Below are 22,810 nucleotides of genomic sequence, written 5' to 3' on the forward strand. Positions count from 1 at the left end.
CCTAGCTGGTGCTCTCTCTCTGTCTCTCTCTTCTCTGGACATCTCAGCTTTGTTCACAAATGGAAGTGTTCTGCCTGGATCTCTAATTTACCTCCTTGCATCTGCCTTAACATTAGGCATCTTCCTGTCAACATGCCTATCTCCTTTATGGACTCTGCAGTTGCTTTATCCCCAAGTTTACCCAATAGCGTATGCCCAGCTAGGGGCCTCATCTGTTTCCATAGGGACAGCAGGTTCAAATCACCTGGTATGTAAGTCCACTGAATATTTTGGAAGCTAATCCACAAAGGAATAGGTACATTGACAGGAAGACTCATAATGCTAAGATAAAGCCAGGGAGGAAAATGGGAGAACTGAACAGGAAGTTAGAAAGCATGGGACACAAACAGAAAGATCAGCAGAACCAGCAATAGCCAGGAACAGGGTATGTGTCTCTGATGCGTTTAAGGCACTGGTTCTGAATTCTTGGGCTTCACTACCTCTGGTACTTAAAAGGGGGCAGCACAAACTAGGTCTTAAGGCACATTGTGACTATGGCAGCTTCATGCTTTTGAGTGTGTGCAAAACAACTTTAAATTGGTGGCCATGTTCTTTTAAGTAATTATGCATGTGTTACAGGGACTGAATTGCCAGAAAGCCCTCTCCCCACACTTTCGGTCTATGTCTGAAAATGCACATCAATATTCACGCATGAGTTTTCAGCCTCCATGGGAAGTCCCACAGGAAATCAGGAAAGAAAACACTGATCATGCCTTACTGCCATGCTCTTAACTTCCTATGTACTCAAGTCTTCCCATAATCCTTTCCTGTAGTGGCACAGTGGCCTCCATATTATTTCTGTGAAATGAGGGGACCCAAGTTTATTCAGCACCTACTAGGCACCAGGCTCTCTGCTTCCTACATGGTGGCTTTGATCATACTTTATTCATAACCAGATGTCAGCAGACATCCTCTGAGACTGAAATCAATTAACCCAAGCCCTTCATCATGTACTACTAAAACTCCAGTGTTTTCCCTGGGATTTTTGTGCATGTCCAGACATGTCACAGTCACCTCTGGCTCTGATTTCCTATTTCTTCTGCATTCTTATTATCATTCTGGTCTTAAGTACATGGCTGTTGTCTTCCCTATATTCCAAGCTGACCCAGATGAGGAACTCACTCCTCAAAACCATTCCAACAAAGCATTTCTAAAATCACAGACTTTTTTGAAAACGTACAGAAGCGATGGTGGTTTATATGACAGCAATGAAAAATAACATAACATCAAACAGTTAAAACCCCTGTTTTAAAGTCCTTCAGCCACTCTGGCGCTGGGAATTATTTGGTGAGAATTTCAACTTCTTGACTAGTTTCCCCAGCTCTTTTTGTCTCCAGTCTTCCTTTTCACCCTGGTCCTCCATTTTCTATTCTGCCCTCAACTCCTCTTGGATTATAGCTCAGAGAATTTTCGCTCTTCTCCCCTTCCTAACTCTAGACATAATTTATATTTCCAAAAGCTCACTAACATTTCCCCTACCCAAACGGCCAGTTATTCTGGGTCTTGCCCTTTAGCTCCACGGAATAACTGGTAGAGCCTTTGAAATCTCAATATTCTTTTCCTTCCTTCCTGCTTTCCTCAGTAAGCAGAAGGGGCAACCTAAATATGTATCTTCCTACTGACATAATCTGTGCCTGCCTGCCTGAGAAAGAAGAAGCAGACTCAGTGAGTCTGAATGGCATTTTCCCCTTGCTCCAACATTCAGAGACAAGGAAATTAACAGAGAGAGCATTCACAAATACAGTGCCAGAACCCAGGGTGGGCTAAATAACAACCCATACGTTTTCTACCATGTTGTTTTTTCAGAACAGATGGTGGTCAGATGAGTCTCCATTAATTACTATATTAAGGAAACATGGGGGAAAAGAGCAGGAGAGTGAAGGAAAGGTGGAAGAAGACAGAGGAATTGTCAATGACACTGAAATTGAGTTTGTGATTGAAGTTTTTCTTTGCATTCATGTAGAGTAAGGGGCGGGGGGGATGTGAGGAGTCAGGAGACAGAACTGAACATTTGCTGTTAATTTGTTTCTCAATGCAAAGGAGGCAATTTGAGGGAAAATAGTCTTTCTCCCAATGCTGAACGTATGCTTATAGCAAGCCATGTGCAAAGCAGCTGTTCAACAAAAATGATAGGCAGGTATCTATAAACTCTAATTTATCAAAATAATTCTCTGCTTCCCTGAACTGTTTGCCCTGGCCTTTATTTTCCCCTTTGTATCTGAAATCTCTCAAAACAGCAAAAACAAACGCCTTCTTTGGAATTCCTAGCTGCAAACTCTTAAAAATACATATATTTATTGGCTGACATGGGCTTTTCCCCCCTATTAACTCTCTAATACAATCAGAAGTTAAAGGAATGTAGAAGTTATAAAATAATGTGCTAGTCTGATGATGTGAATTATGAACATTATTCCAAAATTACGTATTTTCATACCTCAGTAAAACCCACAATGCATCACGCCGAAAATTATAACTTTTCTTGAAGCCACTTTGTGCTGCACCCACCCTTTAGCCTGGGAACTCAGCAAAATCCTGGAACCAAAGATAATAAAGTTCTGACGTGACCTGATCCAGGTGTGCCTGGACCTGTGTGGGACTGCAGTCTGTGGCCAAAGCACATGCATAGTTAAGCATGTCCTTGCTAAACTCCCCACTGAGAGGTAAGAGCACATATCATTCCTCAGCTGCGAGGAATCAACAAATGCAGCAAGATCTATGTTAGCGAGTATCAGTACTATGCCTTATTTAGTACCCCAAGAAAGAAAGCGTGAAATTAGTGGTCTCTCGAATAGCCTAACTCTGCATTTTTGAAATACAGGAACAACAGTTTATTTCAAGCAAGTTGTTTTTCCCCCAAACTGTGTTCCATGACTGTATTCTACTTTCGAAATAGATATCGAATATATATATAGAAGTCAGAAATATATACAGAAATCCTTTCCGTTTATTATTGCGGTGGAGGTAAGCGAAGTAATTGTTATATCTCCGTTGCCATCATTCCGATGAAGCCAAAGAAACACAGGTTTTCACATGTTTTAGTATCTGTATTTAATTTTTAAAATAAATATATTTTAAGGGGCGCCTGGGAGGGTCAATCGGTTAAGCGTCCGACTTCGGCTCAGGTCATGATCTCCCGGTTCGTGGGTTCGAGCCCCACATCGGGCTCTGTGCTGACAGCTCAGAGCCTGAAGCCTGTTTCAGATTCTGTGTCTCCCTCTCTGTCTCTCTGCCCCTCCCCCACTCGCGCTCTGTCTCCCTCAGTCTCAAAAATAAATAAACATTAAAAAAAAGTAAAACAAATGTATTTTGAATGTATCTTCCTCCATGAGGCGGAAAAATGAAAAATGTCCCCTGTAAGCTTTGTGGTATAATAACTTGCTATTTTAACCTCAAGATGCCATCCGCGTTTCATAATGTAATTTCCCATTTCTAAAAGGACAGTGATGAGATGATCTGACCTTTACATATTCCTGTTTGATTTCTCTCTCAGTGTCAGTGGGAAAAATAAGAAGAGCTAAATATACCTGAGCCTTTTCTGTCTTCTCTCCCCAGAAATGGGTTGTCTAATTAGCTTCCCTACTCTCCCCACCAAGAAACAGTTGGCATGCTGCCCCCCTCCTGTTTGTTGCCGCCTGCCCCCATTAGAGAATCCTGGAGTGGAGAGCAATTCTTTCTTTCCGCTTGCAGGAAATCTTGTGAATTGAAAAATAACAGATTTTAGATTTTCTGGGTCTTCGTCTTGAACTCAAACAAAGAAATCACCCTTGCAGGCAAACCTGACAGGAAAAATGTTGTGTTGCCTGCTTTATGGACCATGACAAGGATGTCAATGGAGGGAGAAGCAAGAAACTGGGCTCCCACCAAACGACACTCTCCTCTGGTGTGAGTCATTTTTTTTTAAGTCTTTGAACATGCAAAGATTAAGAGGTAAGGCTCTGTCCAGGGAAATACAGACAGTCTCTGACTTATGATGGTTCTACTTATGATTTTTTTTTTTGACTTTTGGAGGGTGCAAAAACGATAGGCATTCAGCAGAAACCACGCTTGGAATCTTGAATTTGGATGTTTTCCCAGGCTAGTGATACGCAGTGTGATACTCTCGTAACGCTGGGCTGCAACAGCGACAGCAGTCCCAGCTCCCAGTCAGCCGGAAGATCAGGAACAATCGTCAGCAGCCCATACACTGACTCCCATCCTGTACCCAGACAACCATTCTGCTTCTCACTGTCAATATCATCTTCAATAAATTACATGAGATATTCAGCACTCTCTTATAAAATTGGCTTTGGAGATGATTTTACCCAACAGTAGGCAAATAGGAGAATTCTGGGGTGAGTAAGATACACTATGCCAAGCTACGATGTCCGGGAAGCTGCGAATATTAAATACATTTCCAGCTAAGGATACTTTCAACTTACAATGGGTCAACGAGATGTAACTCCATCCTCAGGTCGAGAAAGATCTGTAATCCTGCTGAACTGGATCAGGAATGCCAACTACTCCTATGCATATGCTTATTTTGAGCCCTGAAAGTCAAAACTTGATCCTTTCTTTAAATTTTTTAAAGTTTATTTATTTATTTTGAGAGAGACAGACACAGTACAAGTGAGGAAGGGGCAGAGATAGACAGGAAGAGAAAATCCTAAGCAGGCTCTCCACTGGCAGTGCAGAGCCCCACACAGGGCTCGAACTCACGAAACCAGAAAATCATGACGTGAGCTGAAAACAAGAGTCAGAGGCTCAACCGACTGAACCACCCAGGAAGCCCAAAACTTGATCCTTTTGAGTAGGATTCTGCCTGACCCTTCATGTAGAAGGAAAAAAAAAAGATCTGTTTTTATAACACAATTCAGACCAGAGTGAACTCTAAAACAGAAAGAATTGATGGCTGGATAATATGAGAAGGGGCATACGATATTGTGATTTAGAATAAGAAATACATATTTGGTCTCCCCTCACCCACCCCTGCCCCCGTATTTTCTGCCACAGAGCTCCTCAGATGGAGTCCAGAGAGATTCCCACTTGGCGAGCACATTGGAGGTGCTGGGACAACACTATTCCTGGAGAGGACATAGAAGCCTTTCCTTATATCTTGTCTCATGCATCTCTTTCATCTGGTTATTTCTGATAAAATATTTCTTTTATAATAAACTGTCATCTATAAGTAAAATGTTTCTCTGAGTTCTATCAGCCACTACAGCAAAAAAGAATCAAACCCAAGGAGGAGATCATGGGAACCTCTGATTTAATGCCAGTCAGTCAGAAGTACAGGGAAAAACGAGGGTTTGCGACTAGAATCTGAAGTGGGAGACAGTCTTGTAGGGTTGAACTTTAACCTGGAGAACCTGATGATATCTCAAGATAGATAGTGTCAGAATTAAGTTGAACTATAGGACACCCAGCTAGTTTCCAGAGAATTGCTTGTTGTATGTGTGCAGAATCACTCCCTGCCCCAACACACACACATTGGATTTGGGTCCCAGAACCAAAGAGAGGGGGTTAGATGTATGACTCTGAAGTCAAACAGGCCTGAACTTTAAACACAACTCCACCTCAAATGTCCCAGAGCCTTACTATTCTCAGTTCTTTCTCTGTGGAAGAGAGATATTAAATATTCCTATCTCAGGTGGCTCTTGTAAAAACTGATTTCAAATACTTATTCAGATACCCAATACATGGTATGTATTCATTATATTTTAATAACTTTCTATTCTTAACATTAAGAGTTGCCCTTTTTCCCAGGACTAAATACTGATGTAATAATGTGTACACAGACTTGAATTGAATGCATTATATTTCAATTTAATTCAACATAATTTTATTCAGCCGGCCCTGTGCAGAAGGCATTTATTAGGCACAATCTTTAAGAAGCTCTCATTACAGGAAACTCTTGGCATTTGAGGATTTAATATCTCCTGCATCTCTCTTCTTCATTAACTACCCCGAAAGTTAGTGACATGGCAACTTTTTCTGAGATAGAAGTTTGAGTAACATGCACTATAAGGTCAATAAGTTAGCTGTTCCAGAAACAGCCACTGAATTAATGACAGCCCAGCCAAGTGCCCTGTTCACATGCTCTGAGTGTGTGGTTGTAATCCTCTTAACTAAGTATATACTGCAAAAGTAATCAAAATGTGGGGATTTTTGAAGATCTTACAATGAATTGTTTGTAACTATCAAGTAAAAATCTTCAAAGTTCAAATTTCTCAATTGGGAAGGGTCTTAGAGAAAGGCTCTTTCTTATGTCGCCCTCTTGCCTTTAGACAGAAGAGCCATATAAGCCAACTGGGACAGATATAATTAACTTTTCTTGTTCTGAGGCTTTCTAAGGATGGACACTTCCCAGATACTCTTCATAGCTCCTTCCAGCATCTTCTTACTCATTACAGTCAAGATGTTCTTCCTTATGTCCAATCTAAACTTTGCTTCTTTTTTCAAGTTGAGTTCTCTCAGCGGCAGCATCAAATCCATTTTCTCTCTCTATTTCCAGTAAGTACCTTACACAGCACTTTAAGTGACACCTTGCATTAAATCGTCCAGTGTGACTTAAATCCGTGAATGGATCAAACGTTTTCATAACCTAAAGACGTTAATCAAGGTACTCTTTAATCTTTTTAAAGTTTAACTTTGAGCTAAGTAATATCGATTGCTAATGCATTTCATTGTAGGACACATTTTGCTAACTATTAATCGTGTTTCCTAATCTTTGAAACCTACGTTTAAATGTTATTAGAGGGGTGCCTGGGTGGTTCAGTTGGTTAAGTGTTTGACTCTTGATTGGTTCAGGTTATGATCTTAGGGATTCATGAGTTCAAGCCCACATTGGGCTCTGCGCTAGAGCCTGCTTAGGAGTCTCTCTCTTTCTCTCTCTCTCTCTCTCTCTCTGACCTTCCCCCTCAAGATAAATAAATCAACTTAAAAATGTTATTGGAAATAATGATGCTTTATGACCTGATTTCATGACAAAACTACCACACACAGACTATGAAGGCATCTTCAGATCTGGCATGCAGATCACAGACTTGAGTGCAAATCACAGCTCTATCACTTACTAGTTGTGTAACTTTGGGGAAGTTACTTAACTTTATTATGTCTCAGTTTCCTTACCCATAAGATGGAAATAATAATGAGGGGCACGTGGGTGACTTGGTCAGTTAAGCATCTGACTCTTGGTTTTGGCTCAGATCGTGATCTCCTGCTTTGTGGGTTCAAGCCCCATGTAGGGCTCCATGCTGCCAGCGTGGAGCCTGCTTGGGATTATCTCTCTTCCTCTCTCTTTGCCCCTCCTCTCCCCTCTCCTTCAAAATAAATAAACATTTAAAATGAATGTTTTATAACATAACAAATAAAATAAACATTTTAAAAAATGAAAAAATAAAATACTTCTCCCTTAAAAAAAAAGAAACAATAGTGACATACTTCATATGGCTGCATGACGGATTAAATGGGTTAATAATTATAAAGTACTCAAATGGTACCTGTTTTGTAGAAGTGCTCAATAAGTATCAATTTTCATTATTAAGATGCAGGAATGATTTTCCAAGCCTTAAAATTCAAATATTGTTAGTGAATTTCTCTCTTCTTGAGTACTCTTAGTATTCTTATCTCTCTACAGTCTTTTTAGTTCTATTTTCTCTGCCTGGAATACTCATCACCTTCCTACCTACATGATCTCATCTTGAACATCTCAGCGTGTTTGCATTTTCTCTGTGATGTCCTGAGTTGTGATCTCATCTTCAGGGCACTTTTTTTTAGTGCTACTTGTGGTCAATTATGACCTCATGAAGACAGTTACTTTTTCTTAACTTACCCTCTCCATGAGATTTTTGGATGTTCCTTGAAGGAATAAAGTAAATGCTACAATTTTTAATAACCTTTCACAATTCTTAGCTCTTATGAAGTTCTTGGTAAGCAAAAGTAAGTTGATAGACGATATTTTAATTTGATTATCTCAAACTTTGGATAAAAACTCTTATTGTCTTATCTCATCCACATAATTCTATGTTGGATATTGACATATAAAGCACTCATAACAGTGCCTCATACACAGTAAGTGCCCAATAAAGAAGAAGCATCAGTTTAAAAAATAACCAATATTTTCCCCAAGCCTGGGAACACATTATCTTATTTTGCTTTTAATGACCTAAGAAGAAAGTAGCACTTATCGTCATCTTAAAGACGAAAAAATTCAGGCTTTCAGTGTCACAAAATGATCATAGTCTTGACTTTCCCAGCATTGTGTTGGTTACACTTCCTGTCCCAGGTAATATTAACAGTGTTCCCTTTTATTCTCAAAAGTGCATGCTTAGAAAACAAATTATATCATTACTCTAAAGTTAATGTCAAGGTAACAGATCCTGCAGGTGGAGGGTCTGTAATTGAAGAAATCAACTCCAGAGCCCTAGGCTCTGCCTATGGAAAACCACAGGTTTTCCTAGGCTAAGCCTATGGAAAACCACATTACCAGGGAGTAATACAAAATATGAAACTTAGAGAGGTATGGGAGGACCCTACACAGACTGAAACTTTAAGTTTGAGAAGTGAGAACCAAGAGGAAGTCAACGAACTTTTCCATTTCTTTCTCTCAGATTTCACAGAATAGTTTCACAATTAGAAGTACTATAAATTTCAACTGCATGATGAAAACCCCAATATTAAATAAAAATACTATATTTGATTATTCATGTTGTGAATCAATGTTACTCTTGATGTCCTGGCATTAAAGACAGAGAAATTCATTATAAGCTTTGGAGATGATGGTAAAATAATGAAAATACCAGCATTTAATATTTATATAGTAATTTGCAATTTATATATCACATATACAGACCATATATTTGTATATGATTTATTTCTTTTGATTCTCACAGCTCCCTGAAATAGGTGAAGCAGAAATTATTATTTCCATTTTACGTGAAACTGAGAATCAAGGGGCTTAAGTCACAAGATTTATGCTTGAGAGTATAAATGAGGATACAACATCATCCTGACATTTTAAAGTGATTTAAAATTATTCAAATATAACTTGACAGAAGCACATTCAAGGGGAATGTACTTCAGGAGAAAAACCAAAATTATATACGCCAGATGGGGAGTGTCTGGACTTAAAAAGTTGCCAGTATGCTGCCCACTAGACACTGATTTTAACTATAAGATTCATTGTCTACAAAGTTATTAAAACTACAAGATATTATCCTATAATTAAAACTGCCAGATATTATCATCACCTTGCCCATCAGTATGGATGGTACATCTCCAGAGAATGGAGGTGAGTTTGTTGATTTCACATCTCAGGTTACAAAATATCAGGCATTGCTGTCAGATCAAGCAAAATACATTTTGAGGGCAGAGGATCAGTGTGGACCACACAAATGCTGTCTCAGCACACCTCAGTCACTTTTTCTAGCTGTTTCATATCGGCTCCCAAAGTCAGGAAACCGCTGATTCTAAGAAAAGTATGAAATAACTCCTGTTTCCCTCCTCTCTTCGTATCCTTTTCTAATCTTTGTCTCTTAAGCAAACCTATTCCCTCACTAAACTATTCCTTCACACTCTGATGTAAATACAGGAACTAAACTCTGGCATTATTGTTGCCTCTCTCTGGGGTTATTTGCAATTCAGCAGTAATCAAAACTGAGGGTATCAGGAACAAATGATGGCATTTAAGCTGTTAGCTTCCCACTGGTACTCCCTACCTAAATACCAACAGAATCCCATATTTTGCCTCAATAACAAACCTCCAGTCGGTGAGACCTAACAGTATTGGAAAAGAATAATAGCAACTGCTTTGTTTGAGTTTGGGTTCACGTATCTCTGTTTTGCAGAACCAAAGGTGCAAATCCTTCAAAATGTGGAAAAACTTCATTATGACTATTCAAACACATGGTTCATCAAGACATGCTTATGTTCTATGCTAGTGATGTTGAGCACAGCAGGGCAGGTGTCACCTGTGATATCCTTCCATAATTTCAGAGCCCCTGGTTATAAAGTCCCCTTGAAACTTCATGGCAACAGAGCACACAGGAGCATATCCAAAACTGGTGGTAGCATGACGTAGGAGATATGGACCAATAACCCACAAGGATTGAATATAATTTTCCAGTTTTGTGAGTACTTTCTACTCTACAAATTTTTCAGCCAGTCTCCCTCCTCCAATTCCCAACTTCAAAACTTCTAAAAAGCAGTTCCTATCACATTAAGCCAAGAGTTTCAATTATATTGAATTCACAAATTGAATATATTCAATTATATTTCAACTAAGCTTTATAGAGAATTTTCTCTGTCTGCTCTCACCAGCCTCAACTCAGCAGTCAGTTTGAACTGGGAATCTGTTCTCTCAGTTGTTTCTTTGGGATGTGCTGAAGTGTGTGTGTGTGTGTGTGTGTGTGTGTGTGTGTGTGTGTGTGTGAGGGGATGGGCACAGAGGTGGTGATGTCAGTGGAAGAATCTTTTATCATGGGGCACCTGGGTGGCTCAGTCGGTTAAGCATCCGACTTCAGCTCAGGTCATGATCTCGCGGTCCATGAGTTCGAGCCCCGTGTCAGGCTCTGTGCTGACAGCTCAGATCCTGGAGCCTGTTTCAGATTCTGTGTCTCCCTCTCTCTCTCACCCTCCCCTGTTCATGCTCTGTCTCTCTCTGTCTCAAAAATAAATAAACACTTAAAAAATTTAAAAAAAAAAGAATCTTTTATCACCATTTAGTGTGGCAGTTGAATAAACACATTTACTAGTTATGACCAACTACTCTGTGGATCTGGAAGTTTCAGACAAAAGTTGACATCTGAAAGCAAACTTAGCATGTAGCAGCAAGGATACAATTAGAGCAAAAATAACTACATGGATAGATAGATTATAAACACATACATTAAATATGTATATTTCTCAATTAGACATGTTTTTTAGTTTATATTTTGAAACTTAATAAAGTTATTGGGTTATCTTTTAAAATCTACTTATTCATAACCTCTCCAGATTGGCTGAGGAATCCCTTTTCATATGCTACCTGTTAAGTTTGATTTTCCTTCTTTTTAAATGTCACTTGCCTTATAGTCATCAATCAAGTGGTTCTTTAACAATTTCTTAAATATTTCCAGAAATAGTGATAGTCCAGGTGCCAGTATGGAAATGACACTTTGAAGAATGAAAAGCAGTCATTATTTTTTAATGCTGAAGAAAAGTTAGGTGGTTGCATGCGTGCGCGCGCGCGCGTGTGTGTGTGTGTATGTACATTGCACTGATATTTGTCATGAAGTAGTTTTGTGTGTGTGAAACTGACTGTGCCATGTGATAAAATTGTTTCTATAGAAACGGCTCCTGATTCATGATCAGCATAAAAGAAAATTACAGATTCAGGCATAAGGTAGACCTGACAGAGAACCTATTAATTTCTGAATTAATAAATTCAAATGACATTATTACTAACACTTCTTTATGACCAGAAAAATTATGTTATAATCCTAATAAATGTTATTATTAAGTTCCCATAATATGCTAGGAGCTACACAGAGAGCATAAAGAATATAATCCTAAACTTCCTGGAGCTTACATAGTGCAGGGTGAAAAGACAAGGTCAATAAAAACCTTATTGGGACTAAAAGAGGATCGTTATATTATATTGGGTCTTTTGCCTCTTTGGAGTCTTGATTTGTTTATATGCCCTGTATACTCTTTCTCCAGCATAATTCTCTCTGGTGTGGCTACAGAAAAGGCTCCACAGAAGAAAGATGACTTCCTGTGGGCTTTAAAGTAGATCTAGATGGATTTGGGTGGGAGAGGGATTGCAAGTGGAGGAGGGAGAAATGAAGGCCTCTGACATGAGAAATATTCTAGGTAGGATTTCAACTAAATGTCATTGAAATGTCTCTATGGAAACCACAAAGCTGTTCCTCTTGACTAGAGAATTGTGTATCATTCTCTTGAAAATAATAGATCAGAAGAAAAGAGAGAAAGAAAAAAAATCTTACCATGAGTCACAGAGGGTTAGAGTAGGCAGGGAGCCTGAGTTTTCAACAAATCTATTCCCCCGCTTTCAGGAAGGATCCCAAATAACCCTCTCATTCAAGCAGGATTCACTTCTAGCAACTTCCCTGATTAATCCATTCAGCAACAAGAGCGAGGCATCTAGCTTCTAACTTTCCTGTTGTATCTGAAGTGCCTTAACCCATACTCTAGTATGGGTTAGCTGATTGCTAATAGCTACCTAAGAATCCTTTTCTATTTGGATCTATTTCTCCAGCTACATCTCTGCCTTTTTTCTCTAAACCAAATATTACAATGTATGAATACACCTCTGCTTAAATAGCTATCCCTTTTCCATGAGAACATTTGTGAGGGGCAGGGCTCTGTTGAATTCTCGTTTAAAATCATTCCCATCAAGCCATTCAGATGTTTCAGTTCTTCAGCAAAGCTGGGAATTACTTTTTAATTTCCTGGCAGCTAAGATTCACTTCTCGAGGCATGCTATTGGCCTCACTTGTGTTCTGTTGGTCTCATGTCATCACCAAATACACTTTCTGCAAGAACTCACAGTGCTTGCACATGACTTCACATGGAAACACAGTGTTCCAGAAGGGCTCTGAATCATTTTGGGGACGTGGTAGAGAAGAGAGCAGATGCTGCGTAAGTGAGTTCTCCACACATCTTTTTTCCCCACCTGTTTGGTTTTATAAAGGCAACTAAAACAGAGTACAAAGATTACATCCCTGGACGAATTTGAGAAGTATGTTTTACATACTATCAGGGTCTAGGTCCTCACCGAGAAAGAACAATATTGCTAGAGATTAAAGTTGACTACACTCTATTCTGCCAACACCCTTTCTCCTTATCTCTAATCAGCTCATTTGAGCCACCACATTGATGCACCCCAGGATTTCTCCCTGTAGAGCTTGCCTTATTTGTGAACAGAATTAGAAAACTCATCAAAGAACTAGTCTTCTTCAGGACAGTTTCAGTCTCCAATATTCTACCCCAGTGTCCCCACAAGTAAGCTTATAGTAACATGCTCTGGCAATTTTTTTTTTTTTTAATTCTGATAACATACCCACTTCAGTGGTGAATAAGATGGTTGGAGCTTCTTTTCCTGTGTTCCATCCTTGGGCAGATGGTACCACATGTGCCGATCATTTGACATGGAACCTCATAGGGCATTCTAGGATCATCTTCTCTCTAATCTCCATTAAATAACCAGTCACATGGGGCGCCTGGGTGGCTCAGTCAGTTAAGTGTCCAACTCAGTGTCCAACTCTTGGTTTCGGCTCAGGTCATGATCTCATGGTTTCTTCAGTTTGAGCCCCAGGTCTGGTTCTGTGCTGGCAGTATGGAGCCTCCCTGGGATTCTCTCACTCCTTCTCTCTCTGTCCCTCCCCCACTTAGGCTGTCTCTCTCGAAATAAATAAATAAACTTAAAAAATTTAAAAAAATAGCCAGTCATAAAATCCCTCCAATTTGCCTCTGTTTGATTATCTCTTCTTCTTTTTTACTTCCAATTCCTAAGGTCATTCTTCTTCTACTTTATCCCCTCTCACCTGGATTTTGAACCACCCTCTTAGCTTCTTAACTAGGAATGCTGCCCCCAATTTTATCCTCCTCTACCTCATCCTCCACATCACTTCCAGAATGATCTCTCTGACATGTAAAACATAGCACCTGTTAGAACCTTTAGCACGTTTTCTGTATTTCAGGATTAGTATTCATTTTCTTAGCATACATATTCCAGCATCATTTCTTTCCATGTGCGTTTGTGTGTGTCTTTTTAGAGTGAAAGCTTAAAACATGTATAAGATTTTTGTTTAATCAAACAACTCAAGCAGGTATGTAAAATACAATGACTATCCCTTCAGGCCATACTCCTAGTTCCACTTCCAAGAGACAACCATTCATTTTTTGTATATTCTTCCAGAAATGGTCAGTGCATATACTGTGTGTGTGTGTGTTCTGTAAATATGTATGTGTGTATACACACACACACACACACACACACATGGAGAGAGAGAGAGACAGACAGACAGACAGACAGAGACAGACAGACGGACAGAGACAGAGACAGACAGCCTTCTTTTTATACACAGGAGAACATTCAATAACACTGTTCTACACCTTGATTTTAGTATCATCTTATCTCTTGACAATCTTCCCCGTGCTCTTTAAGTTCTCACAAGAGTGACTACTAACCTGTGGTTTCTGGAACACTCAGGCTATTTTCATACACACCTGCCAATGCTTATGCCCTTATTTTTTGCTTGAAAGATTCTTCTTTTCATTTGTAGCCTATACATGGTGCTAACTACTATATCTCTTTAAGATTCTCCTCAGGATTAACCCTTTACTACACCTTGGAAACCACTCTTCCATGTTCCCATAGAATCTTGGACATACATGTCTCCATCATAGCACCTAACACATCATTTTAAAATATCTTCAACCAATTTGACAATAAATTTCATATTAAAAAATAATGTTAATAGCTAACATTTATTTAGTGCTTACTATGTGATAGACACAATTTGAAACACTTTACATGCATTTAATGAAGAAATTATATTTGTGGGGTGCCTGGGTGGCTCAGTCAGTTGAGCATCTGACTTCGGCTCAGGTCATGACTTCATGGTTCATAGGTTCAAGCCGCCCCCCAAATAAATAAATAAAATAACTTTAGGTATACATTGTCTTGTATACCGTAAAATATTTGAAGGTTTGGAGCATATGTTAGTCATATTTCCATCCCTAGGACCCATTAAAAACATTTTTTTAAAAAAAGAATTGTTCTATAAGTATGTGTTGAACCAAAACAACCCAAGAACAAAATAACTGTAAATGTTTCCAAATCTCTCAAAGGGAAAGAATCTTCATTCTGCCAAATAAAGTTTTAAATAATTTTTTTGAGAAGAATGTAAATTCTACGAGGACAGAGACTAGTAGAGTAGTTGAATGAATGCTCTTGGAAAAAAAGCCTTTTAATCTTAAATATGCGATACAATGACAAGTTGTACTGGGCTGAAAGAGGGGGCATACATTAAGTGCCTAACAGAGGGGTAGCAGAAAAAAACTACTAGTAGAAAAACAATGAGGACTAATAAAGATTCTAAAACAGGATAACAGGGCTCACAAAAAAGAAAACCCACACATCTTTTACTCTTTGGCCAACCTTTTCTCTAATGTATATCCACTTATAGGAATTAATTGTAAATCCTTTCTTGAACATTTCTGTCAAGGGCTGAGTAATAGGTTGTTATATGTCACAGACTATTAACTTCCTTCGGTGGATAGTCAAAAGATTTCATGAAATGTACAATCTGCTGAAAACAAGTATTCTAAAATATAGAAACTCGGCTCTGGTATTATAAAAAAAATAGGATTTAGTGCTGTGAAAAAGTTCATGAGGAAGCTCTGTACTAACATTTAATCAATTATTAGCATATATCCATTTATCCTCCTATTATCTTCAAGTGTGGTAATGTCATCTGAGTTATTAAAACTCAAGTCAGTTGGAAACACTTACAACCATTATTTTTCTTTTGAAATTTTTTACCTTCCTTGCTAATAGCAAGATTTCATTCCTCTGTGTTTTGAGGGTGCTATTGAGACTTTGGGGGTCTGCCAAGACAAAAAGTATCAAACACTTAGAGAATTGATATCAAGTAATACTCAGCTGAGATGAACACTTTAGCTTTACTGTTGCCACCAGACCACCTGATGGAAAGATTTTAAGTGGTTTGGGTAAATCTTTGGGATACCCAGATCCTGGAGAGTAATGGTTTCTTACTGTTTCACGTTAAGTGTTGAAAATTTTATTAATTTAGAGTGGAGTGATGTTCCCAGTTTGAACACAGTGGACAGAATTGGATAGAAATATTTCCGTCTAGGTGCTGGCTCCAACATTCGGTACAATGTAAACCAGGAATCAGTCAAGTCTCATTTTGAAGACCATTGATCCACTGTTTCTTATTGCTGTCTTTGGAAATGTGTTTAGGAAAAAAAAAAAAAGGACAATAATTCCATGACCAATGAAAATGGTGATTTAAGAGACCCCAGATGACATACAATCATTGCTGCGTTGTTCCCAGGAGACCACAGTTTGTGTAGTCCATACGAATTCAATAAATGTTTGTTGATTGACATATCTAACAGGAGAACTAAATGGAAGAAGATAGACTATAACAGAAGAATAAGATAGAATGGAAGAATCTTATTTTGGGCAGAGTCTAAAATCTTTAAAGGTCTAAGTTTATGTCATAGAATATTTGAACTGAAAACAGGTTTAGCAATAGTGCCATTTACTCTCATTTTACAGAGGGGAAACCTGAGGCCCAGAGAAGTCAAATGACTCACTCAAGGTTCCAAAGCTACATACTGGGAATATATTTCTGCTTGCCTGGCAGATAGGAGCCAGGCCCTGGAGTCAGGTTGCCTGGTTTCAGACTTAGGCCATGCCATTTACTAGCTCTGTAACATCTGAGCAAACTATTTAATCACTATAGCCTAAGTTTCTCCATCTATAATGCAGGATAATAACCCCATAACCTTAAATCTAGGATTAAATGAGCTAGTGATATAAAGCACCCCATAAACATAACTCATGCACAGGATGTATTCAATAAGTGTTACTATTTATTTTCATCGTATTGCACACTTTAATACCCAGGGCCTTATGATTCCAAGAACATAGGCTTTCAAATGTGAACCCAAACATTCAAAAAATTTGGATAGCCTTGCCTTGATGTGGCTTAGGGTACAAAAAGCTCTTTCTGTTATCTTGAAACAGAATGGTAAAGGGACATTTTTCCTCTCTCAGCTTCTCAAGATGGTGTAATATTGTAACCCAGCCCCTAAAAGTGAGACCTGGTTGATTACTCATATAAGAGAAAAATGCATTTCTATCTTTATTTAACTGCTGATAGCTGTTCCTACTTTTAAATGATACTGACCTATTTGCTCTATTTGCAAAGTGATTTTGTTATAACCTCAGAGAATTTCCTGACAGCAACAAGGGTATGTTTAGGCTATTTTACAAAGCTATTGCAAGCTCTTTAGTGGCGGGGGGTGGGGAGGGGACAGTTTGCAATGTTCTCTATTCTGACTAAGAAAAGTCACTGGTGTTCTGTAAAGCAGCAGGATAGTATTGTCAGAGTTACTGTGCTTGGAAACACTTTCATTGCCCTCATGTAAGGTTGGCTGACTCATGAGTATTGACACATTTAGGAGAAATGCTTATTAGTTAAGTCAAGCCCCATCATCCAGGCTCTTGTCTTTGTCCTATTGCTTAATCATCAATTACTAAACTAATGTCCCCCTTTGAGCACAGCTACCTGGTTATCTAGAAATTAACTTAAAACTCAATTTGGAACCTCGAAATAATAGCATTCCTCAGGAAATTTAAGAGAAAAAGGTGCTCATTTCTCAATAATGCAAGATCTCAGAATAACGCACTACAACCTTGCAGCACAGAGTGCCGTCCACACGCCAGTAAGGGGTGTCACCTAGGAAATGCAGAATGCCGACCCCATCCCACACCTCTGATTCAGAACTTGCATTTTATCATTTTAAGATCTCAGAGCAATTCAGGTATGCAGTATAGATTGAAAAACACTGACTTAAAGAAATGGGCAGGGGGATACTGAAAGTAGTGACTGTTTTGTGTCACCAAGATGATGATAATTGGACATAACTAAAGTATGCACCAGAAACCTCTGCAATCAAATATTAAAATCACAACAGCAACAACAGGGCAATTTAACAACAGTGGATACTTGGTAAATCATATTTGTTTATCTTTTAGGTATTATTTATGTAACTGGCTCATTTGAGGCTTTTGTAAGGTTGTTTTTGTTTTTGTTTTTGTTTTTTTTTACTCTTTTCATTGTTATTTCCAATGCCTGGAAGAGCATTCACTATTGCATCCACCCATGCATGAAGGAAGAAAAGAAGTCATGAATGCATGGTGCTATCTATTACTAGGAATGGCTACTTGGGTCAGGACTCAATAGATGTGAAGTCTTCTGGGAGTGCCCACTTGGAACATTGTTCTCTAGGTCAGGGAAAGAGAGTTTTATGCCTGGAACTCCTACCTGATCATCAGAAGCCACCTCCTTAATAAGAAGGAACAACTAGTTACTGGAATCTGAAATGCAAGAATTCAACTCTTGTTTGCAGGTAGTTAATATCATGCTTCCCCAGTCTTCTGCTCAAAGAGAAGATCTGCTTATTATCATTTGTGTTTCACTGAATTTATATTGGGAGATATTAGTGTTACTTAAAGGCAATTTATGGGGTCTATTGTCTCCTTTTTGCCCCAACGGCCTTCTGTTTATCTTTAGTCTACAGAGAGAGAGAAAGAGACAGAGACAGAGAGAGTAGGTTTATGGCTTGGCAGAAACTAAGGGGAGGTTTGAAGTGTTTAATAAAACAACAAATGGAAATCACAGTAGTTTTTAAAATATAACTGTTCAAAAAATAACAGTGTATAATCACTATCGCATGCCTAGTATATCCCATGTTGCCATAAGAAAAATTCTTCCTAATTTAATCAATAATATTAATTCCTGAAAAGTCTTGCTCCTCAGTATAGTTTTCTTTTTTTCCGCATTGGAATTACTCTTCAGAGGAATGCTGCTCAGAATTCACTGCTCAGAGTCAATAATTTTGGATTGTATAGGTTCTTAACCATAAAAGCTAGCTTTTATTTTCTTAATTTGGGAGTAGCATTCTATGTTCTGAAGAACATGAATCAGAAAATAGTCAATGTTATGTTAGTCTTGAAAACAGATAATGCTATAAACCAACATAGAATTATATTTCACATACGGTAGTATAAGAAAAGAACAAAACCTAACAAAGCCTCATTTTCCAACCCATTAATGTAATGTACAATTATCATGTCATTTTCCCAGCTATGGAATGGGTGGGTAATAATGCTAATGAATAAAAATATAAAAATGAACAGTGTTTTAGGAATGGACTTTAGTCTGAAGTTTCTTTAGAGCTATTTTTTATTATATTCTTTGTCCATTCTTAATTTTTGTCAATTTTGGTAAAAAAAAATTCCTTTTAAATGACCTCAAAAGTTACTGCCTATTAGGGTACCAAAACATGTTTAGTATAAAAATCATTGAGCCTTATTTCCCACTGACATTTCAGCCCTACTTATATTATCTAAAATTCAAAGCATACTGTAGACAATGCTCTTAACCAGAACTAACTATCGAGGTTGTGGTGATAACCCTTGATCTTAAAAGTCCTCTTTGTTTCCATTTTTCTTGGTGTTTTTTCCAACCTATTTATCTCAATGCTTTGTCATATATGAGAGAAGGTAAAATAGACCTTGGATCTTGTTGGTAGCTCTCATTTAAAAGCAGAAACAAGGAACGGTAAGTAAATCAAGGTTTACTATTTTTCAATGTTCAGTGTTTTCTATTTTCCCACCATGTTTCTAACAACCCAGTGGAAAGGTAATTGGTATTTTAGTACAATATATTTTTCAAAGGCTTATCTGTTGGGGGAGTATTTTTAAAAACTCAAGTACATATATACATAGTACAGTAAGTAAGCAGGCTGTATTATTCCATCATTAGGAGCTTTTTCCAGGGGTACTGCAATTAAACTCAATCCTCTTTGTCTGGGCTACGTATGAATTCAGTTGAACAACTAGTTACACAGAGCTTTTTTTGTGGAAATGGTTGTTTTGGTTAATAGCAACTTCCCTATTCAATTCAGTTTCTTTTTGTAGCTCCAAAGTTGTTTGTAAATATAGTCAACAGAATTATACATTTTTAAAAATTCTGTAAAGCATAGTACGCTATACAGAAAATAGACCACCAGCAAAGGCACTGTTTACCTTTTAAGCTGTCTGAATCTTCTCCCATTTTATAAATTATCTATGTTGGTACTTACAAGATGCCAAAATAAATGACTTGGAAAGGAAAATATTATCATCATTTATCTACATGATATAGACTACTTTGTAATTCATTATCTAATTTATCCAGTTGCAATGGCATAGATTAGGTATGATTTGTATATGTGCACGTTACTACTACGTTCTCCAGTGTTTGTAAATAGTGTGTTTTGGGTTGCTTTGTGGTACTGAGATATATGCGAACAGAATATGATTAATAAGCCAGTCTGTTAAAAAACCTTCCTTGAGTCAGAAAATATTCACCATGCATTCATTTTTAAAAATTGTTTTTCTTTTTCCAATACAACCACCAGAGACACCTTATTTTAAATAAGCTATTTAAACCAGGAGAAGTTACAACTATAAAATACAGAAATTTAATAGACTTCTTCTAATCCTTTTCAATAGATTATAAACATATTTATTTTTCCTTGACACAAGCTAAAAAAAGAAAGAATTCTTAAATCTTAGCATGTTAAGATAACACGGCACACTCGTAATGAAATGACAATTCAATAGCCTTTGCAGCTATAGAGTGACAAAATCCCAGAGGGTTATAGTCTTTAAATTATTCAGGCTGTCTAAAATTTCTGCTGCCACAATATTTTTTCGCAAATGAAATAAAAATGGCATTTTGCTCACATAGATCTAGCTATTCCCTGGATGGTTGGTTCTAGAAAAGCAACAGGCTTTTTTTCCCCCTACCTTACGAGAAGCAACAGTTAGAAACTCTAACAACTAGAAAACTGCTACCCCGCAGTGGTTGGAAACAGCCAATAGAGAAGACGACAGCTATGATTTCAGTCTACTGTGCAACAGCTTCAGAAAGGGAGAAGAAAATGTGGAAATAGAAGAATGCTAACCTTTTGAAAGGAGGGCGCTATGTTACTACCGCCCTCTTCCCCCCCCTCCTCCCCCCCCCCCCCCAATTTCCACGGTCCCTTTAATCATCAGGTTTTTCCGGCCTGCTTAAGTTTCTAGCATAAAGCAAAGCAGTGACTCGACCCATTCGGTTTCCACTTAAATTTGCGAGATGCTGGAAGACAAATTCATCAACCCTCACAAGGGAACAATACAAGCCTCCCCAGAAACTGTCTTGAGCACTTTCCTATTAACAAGCATGGACTGTTGTCTCAGCCTGTTGCTCCTGCCACAAGGTGTGCCAGAGCCTGGAAGGAGGGAGGGGACAGTCTGAAACCCTGAAGGAGTGCTTGGGCGTTCGGTGGCGGGACCTGGGCGGGCTGGGGGGCTTGGGCCACCGCTCCCGGAGCGGAGGCGGCGGCGAACCGCGGTCCGGGGACCCTGCTGCAGGCCGCCGGGCCGCCGGCAGGTGGTGCCCTCCGCATCGGAACACCAAAGGAAACCCTGCTAAAGTAACGCTCAGACTCCGCCCCACCCGATCCTCCAGCACCACAGTCACCCGTCCTTCCCCAAATAGTGCCGAGCACGTTTCCTCCGGAACACTGCAGTAGCTTGTGTGTGTGTGTGTGTGTGTGTGTGTGTGTGTGTGTGCGTTGGAAATACAAACCAGGGGCAACGGGGAGTGGGGAGTGGGGAGTGTGTGCCACTGTGGGGAGCGCGCGGAGTGGGACTCCCGGGGCCGGGGCGAGGTGACCGCCAATGAAACGCAGAGGGCGCGGGGACAGGTCCATTTCACATCTGCGTAAGCCCGGCCGCGGGCGCGTCGGGAGGCCACTCACCATGTTCACTTCGGAGACCATGTCTATGCTGGCGACATCGATCCGCATCCCTACGTCCACAGGGGGCCCTGCGGGGAGGTGGGACACATTATGGACACATTCTCAGAGTGGCGACAGGATGGGGAGAGGCGGGGGGCTTCCCTGTGCTTACTACGTCTGAATGGGCTTCCTCCATCCCCCACTCCCCCTTGCAGGGGACAGCCTGGGAAAACAGGTGTGGGCACACGCGTGATGCAGTGACTATGCAGAGGGTGTGTCGGGCCGGGGAAGGTCGGCTCTGCCTGGGGCTTCATCCACCTGAGACTGAGGGTCCGGGATGTGTGTGTGTGTGTGTGTGTGTGTGTGTGTGTGTCCAGGGCGTTGGGCGTAGCGCACACTTGCGGAAATGACATGCTTTTTTTTGACATTTATCTTTGACAGGAAAGGAGAACTAGATATGGGTTACAGGTTGAAAAAAGATGAAGCATTACCTCCAAAGTCCGGCCGCAAGCGAATGTCATATCCTTTGAGCAATCTGTCCACTGTCTCTTTCACGTATGACATGTTGCTGGGCTCATTGGCGCTGAAGGGAAGAAGTAGGGACCGTATTCAGAATGAACACAAACTGCGAGCAGACATAAATATAGACAAGCACACCTACCCCCAAATAACAAGCTACATGATCCAGCAAGCATGTAAAAAAGAAAAACACCAAGGAAAAAAAGAGACGTTCAAGATCAGCAGCTCACCTGTGTGCACAACAGACCATGGCAATCATCACAGGGAAAGAGAGAAGCCCCAAACTCTCTCGATTTTGTACTGTCCACATTACTAACTCTGATTAAAGAATTGTCTTTTCTGCGAAGATTCAAGGAATGCAACTTAGTCGGCGGCAGGGCAGTAATTCCCGAATGGACCTGCGCATGCGCAGAGGGTGCTCACTACCAAAAGACACCTTGTGCCTTGCAAACAATATTCCTAGTGGAACAGGCAACAGATTTCAATCCCTTTAAAGTTCCTGTTTGTGGTGCTGCACGTCCTCTGGGTAGTCAGAGATATACTGCTCTTTCCTTGCTCGGGATCCTGTAGGTATTTGCATACTGAGATTTCTTCGTGCTTTGGACGTTGCTATGTGCATTTCCTTTCTGTCCTCAACCTGATTTTTTCTTTTTTCTTTTTTTTTTTTTTTTACTCAACTCCCAGG

General features: G+C 39.4%; 1 protein-coding gene across 1 annotated transcript in view; it reads right to left on the reverse strand.

Annotated features, from left to right (window-relative positions):
• GABRB1 (gamma-aminobutyric acid type A receptor subunit beta1) overlaps positions 1-22,750 on the reverse strand; it is a 384,785-nt gene extending 362,035 nt beyond the window's left edge. Inside the window, exons 1-3 of the mRNA XM_027056332.2 lie at positions 22,356-22,750; positions 22,098-22,189; positions 21,628-21,695 (exon numbers count right to left, since the gene is read on the reverse strand). Of these exons, the coding sequence (XP_026912133.1) occupies positions 21,628-21,695; positions 22,098-22,189; positions 22,356-22,435 (240 nt within the window). The 5' untranslated portion in view covers positions 22,436-22,750. The remainder of the gene's footprint in view (positions 1-21,627; positions 21,696-22,097; positions 22,190-22,355) is intronic.
• Positions 22,751-22,810: the final 60 nt, after the last annotated feature.

The sequence above is a fragment of the Acinonyx jubatus genome, chromosome B1 (genome assembly GCF_027475565.1).
Source record: "Acinonyx jubatus isolate Ajub_Pintada_27869175 chromosome B1, VMU_Ajub_asm_v1.0, whole genome shotgun sequence".
NCBI classification, from domain to species: domain Eukaryota; kingdom Metazoa; phylum Chordata; class Mammalia; order Carnivora; family Felidae; genus Acinonyx; species Acinonyx jubatus.